Source organism: Phalaenopsis equestris, unplaced genomic scaffold (assembly GCF_001263595.1).
Source record: "Phalaenopsis equestris unplaced genomic scaffold, ASM126359v1 Scaffold000770, whole genome shotgun sequence".
Lineage (NCBI taxonomy): Eukaryota > Viridiplantae > Streptophyta > Magnoliopsida > Asparagales > Orchidaceae > Phalaenopsis > Phalaenopsis equestris.
Window position 1 is genome coordinate 24232 of NW_018165210.1, and position 22928 is coordinate 47159.

Below are 22928 nucleotides of genomic sequence, written 5' to 3' on the forward strand. Positions count from 1 at the left end.
TAAAAATCACATTTTCTACATTATCTTGTTCATTTCTCAACGTTCATTCAAATATATAAGAGATATGTGAACTAAATGTATATTTTAAGAGGAAACTCGATTTAGTAAAATAGAAGAACAAGCATTCGCTAATTGAGTTTAAGATGGACTTGTCTGCATGTTCTATAGGACATTTACTGTGATATGAAGATGGAATCTCTTGTTGGGCCCTAGTAGGACATGCCAATTAAATCACAAAAGAACTTGCCAGTCGAATTAAAGGCAAAACATTGGATCAAGGAAAACTCATTAGCCGATTATGAGGATAGTTCCACAACTCTAGAAGAATAAACGCTACTAAGGGACTCACCGGATCAATTCAATTCAGACCTCCAGTTATACTCGGAGAGCTAATTGTCGACCATCACTTGAAGAGCTAGAGACTTCTCTGAGTCTGACGGTTTACTATCAGTTTGAGTCATAGTCCTTATTTTACATGTTATTTGTACTCTACTTTGTACTTTATTACATTTATAACATATTTTTTAGTCATTTTTATAGTGCACTTTGAATCTCTATATAAAACATGGGGATCATGAGCATAGCTAGGGGTTCCACTTTTTTAGATGATCACAGACTCTGCTTTACTGTATTATTGCTTGTTGAGCTAATAGTATATTTCCCCCCTTTTTTTCTTAGTTTTCCTCTCATTTATTCTCACCCCAAAAATAATCAAAAACATAATCCCACATTTTTCATAATATTTTCTTTGAGTTTTTTGTTTTATTTTTATGCTTTGGAGTTGATTGAATGTGAATTATTTTAGTGTACTCAAGTAGCAACTGCATATTTTTTGGGAAAGTCTTCTCGTTATATTGGCCCGAGACTTGTATTTCTTTATTTTGTGATCTTTTTCTTTCTTATCTGAGCTTGAAATTAGTGGTTGTTTTGCTCGAGTGATTCAATATTTTCCGAATCTATTATAATTTTGAATTTTCAATAGTGGTATGAATTTTTGGTTACTGTTGATTTCTATCGATCCTGGTTTTTTTACTTGGTTGATTGTCATATCATCCAAAGTTTTTGTTTTACAATTTTTCATCAATGCAGTTGAAATTTTGTCCAAGAGAATGAATATAATCTTTTGTGCATGTTTTTGTACGTCTATCTTGTATATTGGGAACAAAGGATCCTTGCCTTAAATAATTTGCATTATTAGGGCATTCTTACTTGGAACACTTGAGCTCATCACTGATGACATCTTTCTCTTCCAGTTCGTTCACATCAGTGTTTGCCACCCTTTTGTCACATGCTTCCCCTCTCATCACTGATGACATTCTTACTCATCTTATTCTTTATTTGCCTCGGCCTGTTCCACTTTCTCACATTGTCTTTCTCTCTTTTTTTTTCCCGTACCCAGTCATCCCTTCTACACTAATCCCAATTCATGGCAACGTGATGTTATTGGATTTCGACATTTCTGACTGATCCACTTTAAGCCATTTTCTTTTTTTGTTTTTAAAAGGGTATTACAATAGAAATGTTTTTTTTTGCTAAATACTCTAATCATGTCTTTGCTAGCTCGGCTTCTACAAGAATCCTACGGGCAAGCTCTTTTCAAACAAAATGGGACATCATGTGATGGTTTATTCAAGCCATAACGAGCTTCACAATCTGCAGGAAAAGTTCAAGCATTTGTTTCTCTGTCAGCTGGAGACAATACCCTATTTTTGAAGCCAGTGATTCTTTCTTGAATCTTTTTAAAGTGCTCATCATGTAATGAACTTCATTTCAAATCTTTAAAGATGTCGGATATTTAGAGGAAGTTGTTGATTAGTGAATCCAGTGATCTGAGTGATTAAATAAATCTGCAAGATGAAAATCTTTGGAACCTCAAATTCTCTTTTACCATTGTTGATACTAAGACCAAAAATAGCCTCAAAACCGAAAAAATTCCAGGCGCTTTATTAAATAATACTCTCTCCCATTTAATAAGGTTATTGTTTCATCTGCAAGGAAAGATGTGAAATGATAATTCAGCTACAATTGTAATACCTCATAGAAAGGAATCTAGGGTGTCTGTTTGTCTTAAGAATTCAAGTTGGTTTGAAATAGCCACACACTTTAAAGTAGTCACATTTTTTTTAAGTAGTTGAATGCTTATTGGAATGCGCACATTAAGATTTGATTTTGATGTTTTAGAGCACCTATTAGATAAAATGAATGCCTTTCAATACATTTGCATTACTCGCGTTATAATTAAGTTGAAATTTATCATTTAGTACACATATGATATGAAAACCGTCCAAATATAACTATTTGTGCTTTTGCTGACAGATTTAACATCATTAAAATGTTTACAGATCTTTCAGTTTAATTTATTGCTCTTTTTTTTCCGCTTGCTTGTCTTTCTGTTGAATTCAGTTGTGATAATTACCTATTAAAATTTATTATATGTTTATGGTAACATAATTTCATTTGCATTCAGTCAGCATTTTGTTCAGGTGGATCCGATATCGGTCATTGTTTTATTCTATAAATAAAGGTGCTTCTTGGGGCTTTTTTATTTAATTTTTATTTGTTTGTTGTTTTGACGGTTGTGCGTGCTGAGAGAATGGTCTGTTCGGCATAGAAATTCTTTGATATAATAATATCTTCTTAAATTGGATGCAGTCAAAACTTTTAGTTTTTTGGACATTCTATGAAGTCTTTTTGTGCCATCACACTTCTTGTTTAGGTGTATATCGTGGAACCGTAATTGTACCACTATCATCAAGTTATTTGAGTAAATCTTGTGCCTTTCTTGCTGAACTTAGTGGCTATGCATATTTTTGTGTTCTTAGTGTCTCTTTGCTATTTACTATATGTTCTTGTATTGAGAAGTGGCTATGAAAGGGATAGACGGAGGATGTTTTTTGAAAATAAAATCGTAGAAAATATAATTAAGTGTATGAAATGTAGAAGATGCCCTTATAAGATTGGTAAATAAAGGGCTATGGAGGAGATGTCTTGGATTGACATGAAATTATACTGAATTTATGTAAGAAGATTTTTGCGAAGAAAATTTATCATTTCATGTAAAACTCAGCTGGAATGAGTAAAGAATGAAGATTTATAGAGCTAGCTCCCAATATTTGGGTAAGCTATTGATGATAAGGATGGCATGATTTTATATTATCGTACTGTAATTTTTTAGTGTGTGTTGATTTGCATTCATCCCTGCAGGTCTAGATCATATTTTTTTCTTGTTAAGAGCTACCTTTCTAGGAAAATGTTGGACAAGAAGGAAAGAAACACGCCTTTTCGTGATCATCGTCTGAATTTCAGTTCCGCTGGTCCTGGTGCTCATTTGCAGAATACTGATTTCACACCCAGTTATTTTATCAACATGAATACTCTTGAAGAGACATCAACGAAAAAAATTTTTATGAATTTGGATGGTAAAAATTATCCATGTGTTTCTTCAGTACTTTCTGGAAATAATCAGTATTACGATAAGGATAATTTTTTCTTAGGGCGGCTGGCAGAGTATGAAAAATTCAATGAGGTGCTGTTTTCTAATCCAAGGCAACCCTACTTTCAGCAGAATAAATCTTCCCTTTTTCGTGAAATTTACATGGAAGAAGTTTCCAATTTTGGAGAAGTTGATCACATTGGATGTGCCAGACAAGCGAGTGGATTCCCTTCAGAATATAGCTGTGATCTGTTAAGGACTTTATTGCATTCCCAAGATAAACAGCAGTGTAGCATGGTCAGTAGTTTTGAGGAAACTTGTTTGGGTAAGGAGAAGCTGAAGAACAATGCGTATACTTCGAAGGAACTTGAAAACATTTATTTGGGAAAACAGTATGAACCCACCATCGAACTTAATAATAGATCTCTAGTGGAGAGAAATTCATGTGTAAATGCTACCTCAAATAGTGAAAGACTTGCTGAGATTGGTGATGAGGTCTCTGCTGACATGTATGAACAGAACAAGCCTACAAATAGGGGAGTATCCCCAGTAATTTCTGAAAAAATCTGGGGTGGGTCACTCAAGCTCAACACTTCCACCACAGTGTCTGCAGTTGCCTTCTTCAAGAGGTTTTATTATTTCTACATGGACTTATTTTCTTATACATGTTCTATCTTTCATTATTTTGTGAAATATATTGTTACTTTTAATTAAAAATATAGATAGTTTGATACGCTTATTAACAAATAGATGCATATTCAATTCTCCAATATTTATGTCAAGCTTTCTTTTTTTTCCCCTCAATTTCACGGGGATTCAATATCTACGCATGCTTGTTTTAGATTATAATGTTTAATTCTTAAAATTGATTAGTGAGATAGAAAGACTATGGTTAGGATGAAAAAGTAATGAGTTTATGGTGAGCTGGATAACACTATATGCTAGGCGGGTTATTTTGAAAGCAAGAAATAATTGGTACACTGGATAGGATCAATGTTTAAAATTACATAATTAGGTATTGAGGTATTTTTTGTTTGTGAGGCGAGGCGTAAGACTCTAGTAGGTATGAGGCGCAAGCCTCGTAGTTTAAAAATTGCATAAATCAAAATAAAAGAGTAAAAAAATAGAATATTTGTATGATAACTTATAAATATATTAAAGAAAGACTTATTAACATCCTAGCATAATAAAAAGTGACAAATTGCATTTATATGAAATAGCAAATTGCATAAGCCTCAAAATATCATGTAACAACTACACAACAACAAAAAACCTTTATCCCACTAAGTGGGGCCGGCTACATGAATCCTTTTTCTCCATTGAATTTTATTGAGTGTTATATTTTCATTTAATTCTAATAAATTAAGATCGTTTTTTTATACAATATGCCCTAGTCTAGGCCTACCTATGCCTTTCTTAACATAAGTCAAATCTAAAATCTCTACTCTTCTAATTGGATCATCAAATGGTCAATGTTTAACGTGACGAAACCGTGATTCTCTCTAATTTTGTCCACCACTGAAACTACACCAACCCTATCACAGATATATTCATTTCACAAATTGTCTCCAAGTGTAAAGCCAATCATCTAGCTAAGGATTCTCATCTCGGTAACGCTTAACTTAGTTTTATGCTTCTCTTTTAAAGACCAACATTCTGCGTCATAGAGCATTGCAGGTCTCACGGTCTCACATTGCAGGTCTCACCACCATCTTATAAAATTTTTCTCTCAATCTAAGCGATACTTTCTATCAGACAATAGACTTGAAGCATTCCTCCACTTTAACCAACCAACTTGAATTCTACTAATAACATACCCATATATATCACCATCATTTTGAACAATAGACCCGAGATATGTAAAACATTCCTACCTTTTAATAATTTGACCACCTATAATTACAACTCTGTCAATAGAGCTGCTACTACTACTACTAAACTTACATTCCATGTATTCAGTTTTAGTTTTACTCAAATGGAGGCCTTTAGATTCGAAAGTAAACCTCCACGATTCAAGTTTTTTCCGAGCTCTTTCTCTAGTTTTATCCACAAGAATGATATCGACCTCCACGATTCAAGTTTTTTCCGAGCTCTTTGTCTAGTTTTATCCACAAGAATGATATCATTAGTGAAAACATACACCAAGGTACATCCCCCAATAAATGTCCGGTAAGAGCATTCATACTAAAGCAAAAAGATATGGTCTTAAAGCCGATTTCTTATGTAATCCAACTGAAATAGGAAAATATTTGGTCAATCTTCCTTTTGTTTTAACACAAGTAACAACTCTAGTATACATAACTTTAATGACTTGAATATAAGTCATATCAACACCTTTTCTCTCTAAAAATCTCCGAAGGATATATCTTGGAACCTTATCTTAAGCTTTTTCTAAATCGATACAAATCATTTGAAGATCCTCCTTATTTTCTCTGTACTTCTCCATCAAACCTCTCAATAAATGTATAGCTTCCAAAGTAGACCCGCACGACAAAAATCCATACTGATTATGAGAAACCTTTTAGTATATCTTAAGCTATGCTCAATTACCCTCTCCCAAGATTTCAAATCATGACATCCTCTATTATATTTGTACACTCTTGTGCTTCCCCTTTATTCTTAAAAATGGGGACCAAAATACTCTTCCTCCTTTCCTCAGGCATCTTTTTAGTTTTTAAAATAATATTAAAAACTTTGGTACGCAAAAAAACTCTCAAATCTTTTAAATGTTTCCACACTTCAATTGAGATATCATCAGGTCCTATAGTTTTTTTGCCGTTGGATTTTTTTAAAGCCTCATCAACTTTTTTTTACTAATGTGACGGTTAAAATGAAAAATTTTATTATTATTAACGATATTAAAATCATTAAGGTCGATAGTTTTTTTAGAAATTTTATTGAAAATTTTATCAAAATAACTCACCAATCTATATTGAATATTTTTTTCTAAGAAAAATATTTTTTGATTTTCATCTTTAATATACTTTACTTGAGTTGAATGTTTACTTTTCATTTCTCTTTATTTTGATAGTTTTTACATCTATTTTTCACCATTTTTAGTATCCAATCTATTATCACTAAAAGTAAAATTTTTAGTGTTACATATTATTTTTTTAGACTTTCTACGTGTCATTTTTTATTTTTTCCTGTTTTCTAAGCTTTTACATTTAAACTAATTTATTTAACAAAATTTTTATATTTTATCTTTTCTTGCACATTATTATTTCACCACAAATTATTTTTAGTCATAGAAAGTTTTTCTTTTGATTTTCTTAGTACATCTTTTGTCACTTGTTTAATAATGTTTGTCACCTTATCTAAAATAGAATTTGTTTCTTTATGAATATCCCAAATCATGAAATCCTGAAGTTTGCTCACAAAAATAATTTTATTTGTATTTTTTAGGTGGCCCCATTTAATTTTATGACAATGATTCTTAGTATTGTTTATTTTACAACACTTTATTTTAAAATCCAGAACTAATAATCGCTGTTGAATACTTAAATTCTAACTTGGAATGACCTTACAATCTTTACATTCTCGACGATCTCTTCTTCTCATAAAAAAATAATTAATTTGTGTTTTATCAAATCCATTCTTATAAATAATAATATGCTCCTCTTTTTTCTTGAATAAAGTATTAGAAAAAAAATGATATGCTAACGAAAAACCTAATATGGGTCTTTCTTCTTTAATCACTCAAAAACCTTAGCTACCATGAATATTTTTAAAATCTTCTACCACTCTACCGACATGCTCATTTAAATCTCCTCCAATAAAAACGCTTTCTTCAAGCGACATCATTTGTATTAATTTTTCTAGGTCATTCCAAAATTTTTTTTTAAAACCTACCTAACTACTTGGGGAGCATAAACACTTATAATATTAAAAATCTTAGTATCAACAACAATCTTAAGGAATATAAATCTCCAACTCTATTAATTTTTTCCACAATATATTTTAAACTCTCATCTATATTTACACCTACACCATTTCTAGTGTGATTCTTACATGAGTATCAAAGTTTAAAACATAAACTATCAATTTCCTCAGCGTTTTCTCTAACTCATTCAGTTTCTTTAATCCATAAGATATTAGTTTTTCTGTGAATCATAATATTAACTAATTTCATTAATTTACCTGTGAGAGTACCTATATTCCATGACCCTATCCTAGTTTTAATTTCGTGGACCAACATCTTTACCCATATTCGTCCGTGATGTGGGAACCCTTGGGCGTCGGTTCAACGACTCTTTTACACTTTTTACTGTATTCAAGCCATACAACACATCCCTTCCAACGGATGCCTTAACATTTACATAATGATAAAGAAGATTAATGTTATGATTTTTTGACAAATTTTATGCTAGTTGTTGAGTACCTAACACAAACCTCTACTTTTCACATCTGGGGCCTCAGACCTGGCAATGACAGTGTAACAAATAGTTCAAAATAAAAATATAATATTAATATCAACTAATCAAGTCATCAAACTAACATAAAATATCAACGTAAAGATGTAGGATGAGTTTGTTATAATAAATTTCTGTTACTTGTATTATCCAATCAATAAAATAACATCCGTATATTTAAAAAAAATATAATAAATAATCAAAAGCCATAGTAATAATCGTGGTGGCTAATGTAGCAAATGCAACAAGTAGAAACGACAATGCTTCCGGTGAAAGTAGTAGGTGGTGATGCCGGAAGTAGCAAGCATTAGCGGCGGCGTCAACAACAAAAGCAATAAGGGCGATGTTGGGAAGCTTGATTAGGTAGATGGAGCTCTAACACATGAGAGTGCGGCTTTGGCTCATTTTTAAACCTAATATACGGGAAAAATAACTAAATGTGAGAAGCGCACACCTCAACAAAGTTGAGGCGAGGCACGCTCAACCAATGTGAGGTGCACTCCTCGCTCAAGTTGCTTGAGGTGCACGTCTCAAAGCGTTTTCTTTCAGAATAGCGTTGAGGCACTCCGTAGATTGCACAATTTTAGGCAGTGGGTAGGATTTAACTAACCGATCTTGTGTTTAAAGCTCCATCTTTCCCCTATTTGAAATTTTTTATGAGCATAAAATTAGGTTTTTTTTGGTTGTGTTAAATCAGCAATGAAATCCGCATTAAGACGAGAACCATTATATAACAAATATAACTTTCGATAATGCTCTTCAATAGAAAACGTTTGACAGAATGAGTCACATCAAAATTGTCACTAGTTAAGATTAAAAATCACCGTTCATTAAACTCTTGCAGTCTATATTTGTTTTATATAAGTGATTGAGAAGAATTACCGAAGTTGTCAACTGCATTATTCTGTTTACATTTTTCATCACTGCCAAACTACATTGAACATGTCGTAAACCCATTATTCAGCACAATAACAATTTTCAAGTCCCATGCATAACAGAAGTGTACATTCTGGACGTTGTTTTATTTATTTATTTATCAAAGATATACTTTGTTTGCTTCAGCAATTCCTTTATATCTAATTTCCGTTCTCCTTTTTAGTCCATCGATAGTTTGGATGATTCGACTCCCTGCTTACCTATATTCCTAAATCTCAGAACAAAATGCATTATGTTATAGTCCAAGTCCACCCCTTTTAAATTGATTTTTATTTCATGCATCCCTTTTCTGTTCCCTCCGTCCCTCCTCTCCACCTTCTTTTCCATTGTCAACTTTTCTTCTTCCCTCTTTCCTCTTTTTATTTGCTCATTTCTCAGTACTCTGGCTATGCTGCATTACCTTTGCTACGTTTTACCTTTTTATGGGCCTGGTTAACCTGACATGCATTTTGGAGTAGTTAGATCTGTGAAAACTGTGTCCTCTGCCATACTTGAGTATCATAAATATTTCTGGTTCATCTTTTATTTAATAAAAAGGATTTCATGATGTAGCAAGTAACAACATGAGTCTCTTGGAATAAAGAAAATCAGCATGTCACACAAAGGGTAGCAATTGGTACAAATGAAGTGGCATTTTGGTGAGCATTTGATATTTTATTTACTTCTTTTACACTTTAATAGGCTGTTTATTTTTTTGTTTTTTTGCTGCTTGCATATTTTTTGCTGGAGTTCATTTACTTGTTCGTGAGACATTGTGTTCAATTTAAATTTTGTTTTTTCTTGGTCCATTTTTTTTTAGCTTATTTGATTCTTTAATATATATATATATATATATATATCTATATATATATATATTCACGTGAAAAGGATTGGGTATATATGAACCACAATGAATCACAAACAATTATATATAATTAATATCATATGACTTTTTTGGTGTAGTTTAGGGATTCGTCGAAGAATTCTATTTTTTTTTTTCATTTTTTCTCTGTAGTCCTTTTTTGGTTCTATTTGGATTGTATAAAAGATGTCGTTAAAGAAATGATTTGATGTTTAATTTGTGTTATTTTTTAATTGGAAAATGCTAATCATGAATCTGTTGAATCATAAAGTAATCACAACGGGATCAAGCATTACAAAGAGAACAGTTTAGTTTGTGTGGTTTGTCTTGAATAAAACTTGGGTACACTGGTTTCACACCCTGGTTAGCCCTCCTAGGGTTAAATACTGGTGTAATGAAAGAGGAATACTCAATTTCCCCCAACACTTATTTTGACTTCAATAAGCAGGACCAAGTGGGCGATGGATTGATTTCAGTCAATCGTTATAAGAATCATCAATTCATACCAAATCATACTAGAAAGAAAAAAAAAAAAAACCTAAACATATATAGGGTTGTTAAACACTTAAATATAAATTCTACGTAACTGGAATTTTTCATAAAACAATTCAAAATCTTTGCAATGATTCACTTGACTGTCCATCTTCTTCCCACCCCTCTTTGAAATGCAACAATATAATACATCATTAAATATAGCAAAGCTAATGGCTCATGAGATATTGCAAATTTTAGATGGTCTTCATCTATCAGAATGAAGTAAATCAAAAGAATAGGATCATTTATGATTGCTCTTAGGAAAAGAAGCATGATGGCATTTAGCAATTTCACAATTTTCGCAATAAAAATATTAAATGTTTTATTTTTTGAAATTAGAAAGAAATAAATATTGAATATTTGTAAAAGAGGGTGTCATAATATATAATGATTTGTCTAGATAATGTCAGTAGCATAACACTAGATCTTGATCCTCTAGAAAGTATCAGTCATCATTTTCTTTAGCTTGCCCGATTATCTTCTCGATACGGAGATCTTAGAAAACACAGTAGTCAATAGAGAAGATAATTTTACAATTATGATTTTGATAAATTTGTGGATTGATAAAAGTTCAACCTCAAGGTATAGGACGTATTATGTTAGTGAGGGTTTAGTAGGCAGAAATTGAGATGTCTTATGTCCTGCAACAATTGTTAAAGATCCATTCACCACTCTTTTTTTTTGTTGTTGGTATATTATTTATAAGATTGGAATGCATGAACAAGCTATGCTATGTGGCTAGTGGCACCTGAATCTAGGATGTGCAAGAAAAAGAAGTATTTTTTGAGGCATTAAAAATATAAGAATTAGAAATTTTTCTATTCTGTGCTAGAGAGCAAGATTCAGATGACTTTTCCAAGGAATTGAGAAAGCCTTTTAGGTTATCAATCTCTTTTTGGTTGATCTTTTTTGACTCTAGTAGGCAAACCAACATTTTTTTTAAAAAAAATTTCATCTATGTTTCCTCATTATTCTTGGACTTTTCTATTGATCTTCTAGCATTCGTCTTTGGTGCGTCATTTTTTTTGCAGCAGTTTATACTAAATATTTCTTTTGAAAAAAATTCATCATTTCCTAGAAGGTTTTATAACAAAAAAATTTATCTTGGGATTCAAAAAGTGCTGACAAATATTTCAAGGGAGAATACTTCATTATTATTCTTTCTTCAGCTATAACAAGAGAGGATACTTCATTTAGAGGAGTGATTTTGTTTGCTTGTGATCGGGATTTGAATTATGTCAAATTTATTATTAAATCCGGCCAAGAACTCAAAGATTCTATCTGACTTTACGAATTGTTAGAGATCACTTCATCTTCACAATATGACATCTTGAGATATTGGTAATAGTTCAACTCCACCAAGTAAATTTTCATGCATTAAATTGTAGAATGATAGGAAGATTATCTTGTTTAGTAGTGTTGAGTTTTATCTTGATTTTGCAGATGAGTGCCACATCTTTCACATTTAAGCAAGCCTGTTTAACTCCATCCCTAATCTCCTTTGCGACATGTTTGTTCCATAACCATGTCATGATTATGGAATTAACTTCTTCCCAAATTACAAACTTTGGAATTTTAGGTTTCAAAGGTTAGATCCATAAGGTATAGGATCATTCCCTTTCTGTTTATAAATGTCTTTATGATTTGAGACTATTTAAAGAATTTGTTCCCATTCAAACAATAAGCTGCTTGAAATCCTTGGAATTTTCCTTTTATCTGATTTTCATTATTATTGATTGTAGATTCTTTTAAATGGAAACAAAAGAACCCAGACATAGTGATAAAAATGAGGATCCAACAAAAAAAGAAATAATATTGGAAGTGGGAAATCTAACCTTTGAAAAAGAGAATAAATGTTGGAAAGGAAAAAGTCCTAACCTTGCTTTGATACAATGTAGAAAATAAAAGAATAGAGAATCCCTTCCGAATGTTATTTTAATTATTTTGTATAAGTGAGGAGGTATATATATACATCATTAAGAGACATTATAAAATAAGAATAATTAAAAAAGAGAACAATAAAGGATTAGCAGCCCCTTATTGGAAAGCAGAAAATAGAACACAACCTAGGTTCAGAGAATTTGATCTAATGATCCAAAGCCTTGATCTATGCACTTGAATTTTTTTGCTATGATTGGACAGTGAGTGGACCTGCGATGGAATATATATCAAGAAATTCAGCAAGAATGTTTCCCCAAAGTTGATGAAATTGAAGCATTACTTCTGAAGGTTGCTCTATACAACATAGAGTTGACTCGTTTTGCCTTCATGTCGAGGTTACGACCAAACATATTTTGAAACTTTAGGGATCCTAATATATCTAGAAAGCTTGTATTCTACACCTTCGAGAGCACTAAAATATATCAAATTCTTTCTTAGATCTAGTATATATGTCTTAACTCCTACCAATGTTTGCCGTCTTACATGCTAAATTGTTTCCCATGTAAGACAACCATTAGAACATTTTACAGTAATGTAAAAATAACTCTTTCCTAGATATGATATGAACAAGTTGAATTCATAATACATTTCACTGCATATGTCTCCATTTGTTGAGAAAAAAAATGCCTATTTATATCATAACAAATTCAATCTGCAGGAACACTTGAACTTACTGACTTGTTGCTTTACAATTATCATCTCCATGTTGTCCGTCCTTCTCAAATCATGGCACTATCTTGTAATGTGACACTTATGTAATAGAAGCAAGTGACATATATGAACTTTCGATGATTTGATTGTAAATCGCTTCTTTCTCCAACCAATAGTTCTCGTGCCTAGCTTTGACTTTGTCAGAAAGAAGTGAATTCTTCACATCCTTAAAAGCTAACTGCATCTCTACTATATGATACATTTTCATAAAAATTATTATAAGGGGATAAAGTGTGCAATAATACTAAAGCTCTATCCTCTTTATGAACAGTTATATCAATATTCTTCAATTCTCAAATAATGAAGTTGAATTCATTTTATTATTGTACTCCATGAAAGCAAATGCAATCTATGCTTATGACAAAGTTTGCTAAAAAACTATTGTTTATGCATAAAGGCTCCAGCATAAGCCACAAACCTTTCACAATTATTCCTTCTATAAGCTTCTTATCTGCCAAACATGGTTGAACCGTCAGGAGGGTTTTCTTTTTCCCGTCCTTGCCTTACCTTTCAATTCATGTTTTATACATATTTACATGCCCTATGAGTGCCTTCATAAAACCTCGATGGACTAGAGCATTATGCATCTTGTTTCTCCTATCTCCAAAATTTTAAGCCATCAAAATTCATTTTTTTAAGCTTCATTATTATTTTATTCCTAATTGACCTTCTCTAGGAAAACTCTCACTTTTATGTGGAAGCACCAACCGAGAGTGAATATAATGAACAGCCAAGCCATGCCAAAGAGATCAAGCATTTCAAAGTGCATAAAAATTTACATGGCTTAGTTTGAACAAAACTCACGTGCATGGGTGAGGAGAGAGAGAGCGAGGATCAAATTACTGACTGTGTACAAATATTAGTACAGTTAGAAATGCCTCCCAAAATTTGAGTGTCCATTACTCTCAACAAGGAAAAATATGCTCAAATCTGTCCAGATCAATACGAGAAATAACTTAAGAAATATAAAAATTATGACTAAACTAAGACCTTAAATTACTTGCTTCAAAATTCAGCGAAATGGCATCTTTACATTTTCTATTATAGATTTGATTCTGAATTTGTGGTGTAACAATTCTTTCATCCCGTTGATATAATATTCTGAGTTCATAGCAATGAAATTTCTTTAATATCTTTTTTTTTTTGTTTTTTTCTTCAATTAAAACTATAGGTTTGACTTCAAGACCTTCCAAGTTCCAACAAAACAAGACATGCAAAATTCATCTAAAGCTCTTACAATCTGTTACCTTATACATTTTATTTATGAAAATTTGAAGAGGTTATATGAAAACTAAATTTAGCTCAAAATTTGACTTTGTATTTGCCCAAAATAACACATTATCCTAAAATCTTCTCAAATAAGATGTTATTCTAAAAGCAATTTTTCTTTATTATCGTGAAAGACTTTGTTATAAATTTTTAATAAATTATAGAGTTTAATAAGACTGCCACTTACAGTTGCAGACAGTTTTGACAAATTAAACCCTTGCCCATCTTCTCTGAATGAATCAAATATATGGTGAATAATTTTCTTGTTGGAGGTTAGTTGATAATTAAATTTGCAAAATAATGTTACTTCTAAGTTTTACACAGTATTTTGCTTTGTTTGATTGAAGGAAGTTATTTTGAAGTCTTTGGAAGTATTTGCTCGAGTTATTTTGTTAGGTTTAGATTGTGCAAGAGAAATTATCTTCTAGTTTGGTTGTTCTAACATATGATTCATTGTATTGTCCTCAGAAATTATAGTGAAGGATGTTAAAGACCAATATTATTGCTTGTATAATTTAAGTTGCAGTTTCCGCATAAAATTCCACAAGCTGCAAGCATGACGCCGCCTTGGAATGAACTAAAACAACTATGATGAAAAATGCTCATGTTGAGGATTTGACAGTTATTAAGTTCGAAAAATAATGATTTTTTTTTTGAAGTTTTGTTCTGTTTTCATAAAAACTGTTCTCTTGGCTTAGATTATTTTCATTGTGTTTAGGTATGATTCACTAAATTTTCCTTGGGAACTTTCATGGTTTTAGTTTAGTATGTATACACTGGAAGTATTGCTTAGGAACTTAAAATGTAGTTTCGAGGCATTCTTGAATGGTATTTTCTACTGGTCCAATGATCTGTCATTTCTGATTTTTACAAAATTAGAAACCTTTGTTTTATTTTTATATGATTTCTCATTGGAGTATAACCACACCTCTGCATGCATTGTCCTATTCTATTGAAGTAATGTTCACTACACGAACATGAATTTAAAGGCTAATTTTTCATGCCATTTCATTAGAAAATCCGACGGAAACAGTTCATGAATATCTGAGAGTTGTGGTTTTTGATTTGTGAAGGAATGGATGATATTTATTTGTTGTGCAGATTTCTAGCTAAACTTGAAATTTTCTCATGCATGGCTTTAATTACAACCTAATAGGACTTGATTCAAAATGCCGAAAAATACCGAGTTCTTCATTGCCTTTAACATATTATGAAAATGAAAGAATATTGCTGTTTAAAAGCTGTTTAAATTTTTAAATGTATTCCTGGATTGTGTTTTGTTAAGAATGTGTTACATACTTCACATAATTTGCCCTTCTACCTTTGTCCCAACTATAGCTCCACATTACTCATTGTAAATATTTTTATCTACCTATTTTTTTGATTTTGTGCATAGCCATGGAAAGAATATTCATTATCTCTCTTCTATTTTTTTTGTGGTCTCTGCTATCCCCCAAAATATTGCATAGATATTTTTTGAACTGTGTGATCGTTTTTTTGAAGGATAGTTGGGGATTGCATTTGTGAGTATAAAAAATTTGCATTACCTATGCTCCTTATATCCCCTGCTGTCTTTGTTCTAACAATGCGCTCCACCATTGATACATATTTCCAATATTATTCTTAGCTTCTGTGTAAAGCCATGTCTGACATATTAATTTTTACTTTCTTTATTTTCGCTTTACTTCCCACCCTGTGGTAGTATTTTTTTTATCTCAATTTTCTTTCACTTTATCACCAGGAAAAAAATATTCTATATTCCATTCACAATGCTATTTATTGCCATTATAAATTTCCTATGGTTTCAATTTGTATCTTCTAGCTTTATATGTTATATGCTAGATTATTTATACTTAATGATGAAATGCTGAAACCAAAATATTTGAAGGGAAATTCTTTGATTTATATCCCATTTAAGCTTGTTAAATTATGGCTGGTTTGCATGACTAGCTATCTAATAAGAGTGCTTTAATTGCAACCTTTTGAAGCTTTGGTGGTCATACTAACCTTCATAGTGCAGCCTGAGTGCTCACTTTCATCAATTTAAAGGAGCAATTTAACTGTCTTTAATGACAACAGATAACATGATTACTTGCCAATTATTTTAAGTTTATTTTTTTAATGATCAACAAGATTTCAAGGTGTTTGATTAATAAGCCAACTCTGCTCAGAATGTCTTCAAACATTCTTAGTCAGCCGTGTAATTGCGAACATGCAACTAGGCATTTTGTGACCGACAGATATGGGTTGGCTTCCCTAGCTAAGGATCATGACTAGAAAATTCTTTAATGAACTATCTTTCTAGATGCCGAGATATCTTCTATTTGTCTGCCGAGGGCAAATTCCCTAATTTGTTAAGAAGAAAACCGTTATTGGAGCGTTCCTGCCACATTTTTTAAGTAATAAACAAATCACTCTAGTCTCTGCTGGGTCTTCACATTGCACTGCCTGCAACAATGAACCTAGGATGCTCAGATTGCCATCATTATCCAGCACAGTCTTCATTTCAGATTTCGCCTTGATGCTCAGATTTCCATCAACTAATGTTTTTATGAAGCTACCTAAACATAAGATGCTATTTATATGCTTAATATTGCTGATTCTCTTGCTTGCAGAACTGTGCCATGGGCGATTACTGAAGTTTCTCTCATAACAAACAAGATTTTTCGTCAATAAAAAATATTATATTTATTTAATGAGAGAAAGTCAACCTAGATTAGTTAGGTTAGGAAATGCATCCTTCTTGAAACTTTCTTTCCAATATTTTAAGTATAAAAATCACTGTATTCTGGGGATCCATCCAAATGCACCTCCCTAGTATCCTGTTAGGCACTGATAAAAAGAAGCATGTAAATTAAGCTAGCAGAATTATATTAGCTTTTTGCTCAAGCAATCAAAACACTAAAAGCTGTTTACATGCTCTATTTAGCATTTGTTACTGTGATTCTAATGCATGCAGAACAATGTTTGCCGCATATGGCCCCTATTGAGAACAAAATGTTTCTGCTGTTAGGAAAACTCACAAGCTAGTACTTTCTCTAACAGGTACATGTTATTGGGAAAATGACTTATCTGCAACATATTTTTAAGAGCTAATTGTGGCCAACTTCAATATTTTTTCTGTGGGTTAAATATTCGATCCTCACCTCTTGAAACTGATAATAAAACCTATCATTACTAGAATGCCATAACATATGATCATTTTCAGGCATGATATGTACGGAAATTTTATTGTTTGCCTCTGTAATGGCATTTCAAAAACTATCTTATTAAGTTAACCGAGTGCATATATATATATATATATATATATATATATATATATATGTTATACACAAACAAGGCAGAATCAAGTGAACTAGCTTAGCATGAATATTGAATGATAGAGTATATACGCTTTATGCTTGACAAAGAATGGTGTGTGGTGAGCATAGTCTTCTTGTACATTCAAAGCAGATCTAATGCAGCAGAAGGATCAGTCTTTTCTAATATTCTGGATAGCATTTAATTTTCAAACTATAACTAAAATTATATCCTCCCATTAGAATAGATCTATAACAGAAGAAGTTAAATAAAGAAATTGTTTGAAATTGGCTATGTTAAACCTTCCTTCGTAGCAGATTACACTAAACTGGAATGGACATATGTGAAAAACTCTAGTCATATTCATTTCCAGAATTATATATGTTCCCCCCAAAATCGGAACAGTCAATATAATTTGTAGATCAAAGCTAAATTAAATAGTTCATATACACAGTGGATGTACAATAAATTTTCATTTGCAGAAATTGTGGAAGTTTACAACGTCAAGTTTTTACATCATAAAGACCATTCTATAAGATGCATCAAAAAAATTGTACTTGTACCTTAGTTGCAAAAGAATATTTTATCTATAAAATATAAAAAAACGTGCAATCTTCTGATTTTTTTATTTTACCAGTTAATTTCCCTTTCCTGAAATTCTTTTTGAATTCAAATGCTACCACGGTGAGCATAGAGTATGCCATCATGTTATGTATTTTATGAAATGTTTTATGAATGATAATGTAAGCATTCCATTCACAATGTTTTCATAAAGATAAACCATCTCCATGAAATACAAGTCGTCAATGTGTGAAGCGTGTATTGATTTGTGGCAAGGTACAACCTGTGTTATCTTGGAGAAGCAATTTTATTACAACTATAATTGAATCTTTGCTTTATTGGGTACATTGGAGATGCACAATGAAGTCTATGCTTACATCCATTAATGACAAATATAGAACAGGCAACGGTGCAGAGACCCATATTCTGCCTCTGGGTCTTAGCTAGATTGTATTATGCATTACCTGCCATGCTTCTCTATATCCTGCATCAGCTTATTCCACTAAAATTCTCTTTCACCGAGTAAAGAATTGTTTCTGCCAGAATGTTTGGCAATCCCTCCATTATGGCATTCTTGTAAAATTTTCTGAGTGAAGTCTTAGGAATGCATAATCTGTTCTACTAGAACAAGTATCCATCTAATATTTAGAACTACTAATATTGTCTATCCCAGTAATAAACTCAAATCCACTAAAAATTCTCGTTGGTGGCATATAAATCTCTCAACACGTCAAAGTTGATGGCCTTTGACTGCATAGTGGTGATCAATAAGTGAAGGGAGGTTAAGCTATCATCTATCTTATTCTGGTTTCTTGCTTTATGCTTGAGCATAAAATGAAATGAAGATGAGCTCCACTTAGGAGGCATGTGTACCCTTTAGTTTGCTATAACTATTCAGGGACCTCAAGACTTCATGATCATTGTAAAAAATGAGCTCAATTGCTATCAGATAGTGACTAGTGATTGAGAGCCCTCATAGTGTCAAAAAACTTCGTGTCTAGATAGAGCTTTTTTTCTTGGAATCATTTAACTAATTTTCATTGAAGAAAGCAAGAGGTTGTTCTACTTACTCAACACTGCTCCAATTCTCAGATTAGAGGTATCGCATTATCCGGACACCTGATTAAAATCTGGAAGAGTTAGAATTGCGGATTGAGTAACTTGTTTTTTGAAAGCATGAAAGTTGACATGTATCATCTAACCAAGTGAATCTATACGACTCGAGAAGGGCGTCATTACAAAGCCAAATTTTTTGATAAATTTCCTATAAAAAATGTTTGGGGAATTGGCAAATCTGAGTGAATGAGTGTAAGCTGAGCTAGTCCACAATAGCCTCAATCTTGATTGAGTTCATTTCAATATCGGCAACTGACACAATGAACTCTAGGAAGTATGTACACGATGTAAGAAAGTGACACTTCATCAAACTCTAATTCCAAACATCAATTACTTTTGCTATAAACGCTCGTTTGAGAAATTGGATATAATATTTGGCGACTTAAGTACCTCAATTTTCATACCCTCAGATTTTAACTGAGTTAATTTTATAAAATTTTACGCATCAAATCGATCAATTCAATATAAAATATTATGTATTAATTTTGAATAGATTGAGAGATATAAAAATTGGAAGTTATACATTAATTAACTTAATTAATCCTCCCTAATCCAGGTTATTGTTCCTAACCAACCTCCCACTTGATATTTTTTCTCGATTGTGTTGAATGGGGGGAAAACCCATTCCAGAGCATTCGAACCCTCTCCTCCCCCTCTAGCTTTCATTCTCACGGCCTCCCTCCCTCTTGGCCGCGCACGACAGCAGCTCTTGTGAGGAGTTGCGATTGCAGCTTAGCCCGCAGACTCAAACAGAAAGGGGCGAGCAGCCTAGTGGAATCACATGAGCTGCAGTAAGCCGCATTCCACTCCTTCTCTCTTCCGACCCTCCTCTCATTTGCCTCCTTGCGTTGTCCCTCTCTGTCGAGGGAGCCTGCGACTCCAGCTATAGTGCTGTAGTCGAGATCGTTCACACATGCACGACAGTGTGCCGCTGGCTAGGTTTCCAAGTTTCGGGACGAAAGCGGTAAGTGGTAATCCCTATTTCACACAATTTGAGACATTCTTTTCCTTCTTCACACTTTCTTTTTGAGATTTGCCATGATTCGTTACATATCTTACATATCTTTCATCTCCGATCGCCGTAGTGGAGGCGAAGTGGCGTCGAAAGCGATGTAGTTGGTTCGTGGGTCTCCAAAAGGGATTCTAGCCGAATTCAAGAAGTTTAAGAGGGAGTAAGCAAAGTTAAGAAGAGAGAGAAGAAGATTGGATAACTTTGGAGAACGATTGGTTGCTGAGAAGGCTGTTTAAGGTATGTTTTAACAAATCAATTATATTTTGAGTTCAATCATTTTATGAACTAAGTCATTTAGGATTTCAGGTTGTTTATTCATGGTGGCGAGTTTAAGGCAACTGAGTAGAAGATCGTCGTAGGACGACTCCGTAACTTTCAGGTAAAATAATCCCATGCTAATTTAAAAAGAATAATTCGATTCACGGAAATCAATTGAATCTTAAAGTTTAATATTATGTTTTATAGGTTATAGGATTAATAAAAAATTTACTGCAACGTCCAGCCAGTTATCAAAGATCAAGAATTTGGCGTAACCAATGTGAGTAATTACATTTCTAAATTTCAATAATTATCCTATTTCAAAATATATGTTGATTACATGTATGCTGCAGTTCAATGAGATTTATATTACAGTAGATTATTTATATTGGTAGATATGAAATATATGCATAGAAGATATGTATGCGATATATGATATGTATGATAGATATGATGTGTAAGATAGACGTGATATAAAAGAAATGCATGATGAATATATATATATATATATATTCATCATGCATTTCTTTTATATCACGTCTATATATATCATTTTCCTCCTATGACGTCGGGTGGGTTTGCTAGGGTTTCGCCCGATTGCAAAACCCAACCTTGATTCCTCCAGTTCCATTCCAACCCGACGACGAAGGGCTATTTCAGTTTCGTCGTCTTCCTCATCTTCCTGTCGCAGTAAGGCTCGCGCATTGATATGACTTCGTTATTTCTTCAGCTTCGATTTCGTGACTTTGTCTGTTACAAACTTGTCCACTCGACCTCACGATTGCTTCCAGTTTGTTTGCCTGTTACATCCGTGCCTTGACTGTTTGTTTCTCCTTGTTCTTGCGATGCAGCTTCTCACGCTTCGTCCTTCTTCCTCATGTTGATTGTGTTCTGACATTGGATCTTTCTTCTCTGCTCGACCTGTCCCTTTCGTCGAGTGTTCCTCTACCCCCATCCTTGTTGTCCTTCTCTGGCACTCAGATGGAGCGGAGTTACGCCGCTGTTGTGTTTGCGGGTTCAGAGCCTTGTTTTGGTATTGGTAAGTTCTGCATTGTTTTACAATCCTTCCACGAGGCTCTTAAAGGTGGTGGTGATCACACTTTCATTAAAAAGCTTGGTTAAAAAAATGGGAAACATGCTCTTTCTCTCTGAGGTTGAAAACAATAATCTTGCATCTTCTTGGCGTTTTGCTCTTGTGGAGAAATTCCTTTATGACCACCCTAAACTCGAGATCATTAGGAAATATTTTGATGCTATGAAGCTATCGGTAGATGAAATATTGACTTACTTGACGACCGACATATTCATCCAGTTATCTCACGATGCAGATTACACTCATATTTTTTCTGGAAAGGTAATCAAGATTGACAACCGTTTTATGAAAATCCTGAAGTGGACTGTTGATTTTGATCGAAAAGCGGAGTCCCCTATTCCTGTTTGGATAAAATTTCCGGGGTTAAATCTACACCTGTTTAACTTTGAAATTTTCTACTCCTTAGCACTTACTCGATGTTGATAGTCCTACGCTTGCTGTTATCAGACCCTTTGTAGCTTGTGTGTTAGTTGAGAGAGATATCACCCAACCAGTTCCGGATGATATTGACAGAAATGTTGAAATACAACCACACCTTATTGCTCTGATTGTAGTATGTTTGACCACAATCCTACTATTTGTTATCGCTTGCATCTTCATTTAAGACTGAATATTGCTAAAGATCAGCATCCTGTTCAGAAATCTGTCCATACTAAGTTGGGGGTGGACGCTTTGCCACCTACCATCTCTGCTGAGGAGATGCAACCCGACCCTCTTTCCAACACCGCAGCTTCCTCTGCTCATTTGACTGACGCTGTTCTGATGGTAAATTTTCTGATGATCCTCCTATTCAAACCTTTGTTGTTTCAGATGAAGAACATCATACCCAAGCCGTTCTACCCCTATATGCTTCTACTTTTGAACACTCTATTCTCGCTGTTGGATTGGAGCATAGTACTTTGGAGTCTCATGAAACATCTCCCCATACTACTATTACTGATCCAAACATCTCTATATCACTCATTGTTATTGAAGAAGACTCATTTATATGTCATGACACACGAGAGTGTTCCTTTGATTTAATAAAAGATCAGCTGGTACAACAAGTAGATGCTTTCAATGTTTAATAATCTACACATATCTGACACACTTTAGGCTAATCCACTGATCAGATGAGTCAGTCTTCGGATGAGGAAAGACATTTATTACAGGAGGAAGAAGAAGAATGGAGGCCGACTCCTGCTCAGGAACTTATTGGACGATACATTGGTTATTATTGGCAATGACACTCATCTTACCAATTTGTTAGTTGGCTCCTTTCCTAGAACTAGAGGCAGGGGCAAGACAAAATTGGGCCGCTCTCTATTTACTTGATACTACGTGTTTTGACACTTTTGATTTGTGGGCTCTCATGTATTTTTCTGTATTTCTTTTTCTAGAACCATTGCATGTGGTGTTTACCGTGTGGGTAGGGTGTCATACTTGGGCCCTCTCATATAATCTATTTGTATATTTCTTTCTTTTTAAAATATTAACCCGTGGGCTTTCTAATATATATATATATATATATA

At 33.2% G+C, this 22928-nt stretch overlaps 1 protein-coding gene across 4 annotated transcripts in view; it reads left to right on the forward strand.

Moving 5' to 3' along the window:
• LOC110031121 overlaps window positions 1-22928 on the forward strand; it is a 102463-nt gene that overhangs the window by 18131 nt on the left and 61404 nt on the right. For 3 of the 4 annotated variants that reach the window (XM_020734182.1, XM_020734183.1, XM_020734180.1), the window contains one exon: window positions 3205-4062. In XM_020734182.1, coding sequence (XP_020589841.1) covers window positions 3251-4062 — 812 coding nt within the window. In that variant the 5' untranslated portion in view covers window positions 3205-3250. The remainder of the gene's footprint in view (window positions 1-3204; window positions 4063-22928) is intronic. The other variant, XM_020734184.1, reaches the window with a different exon arrangement.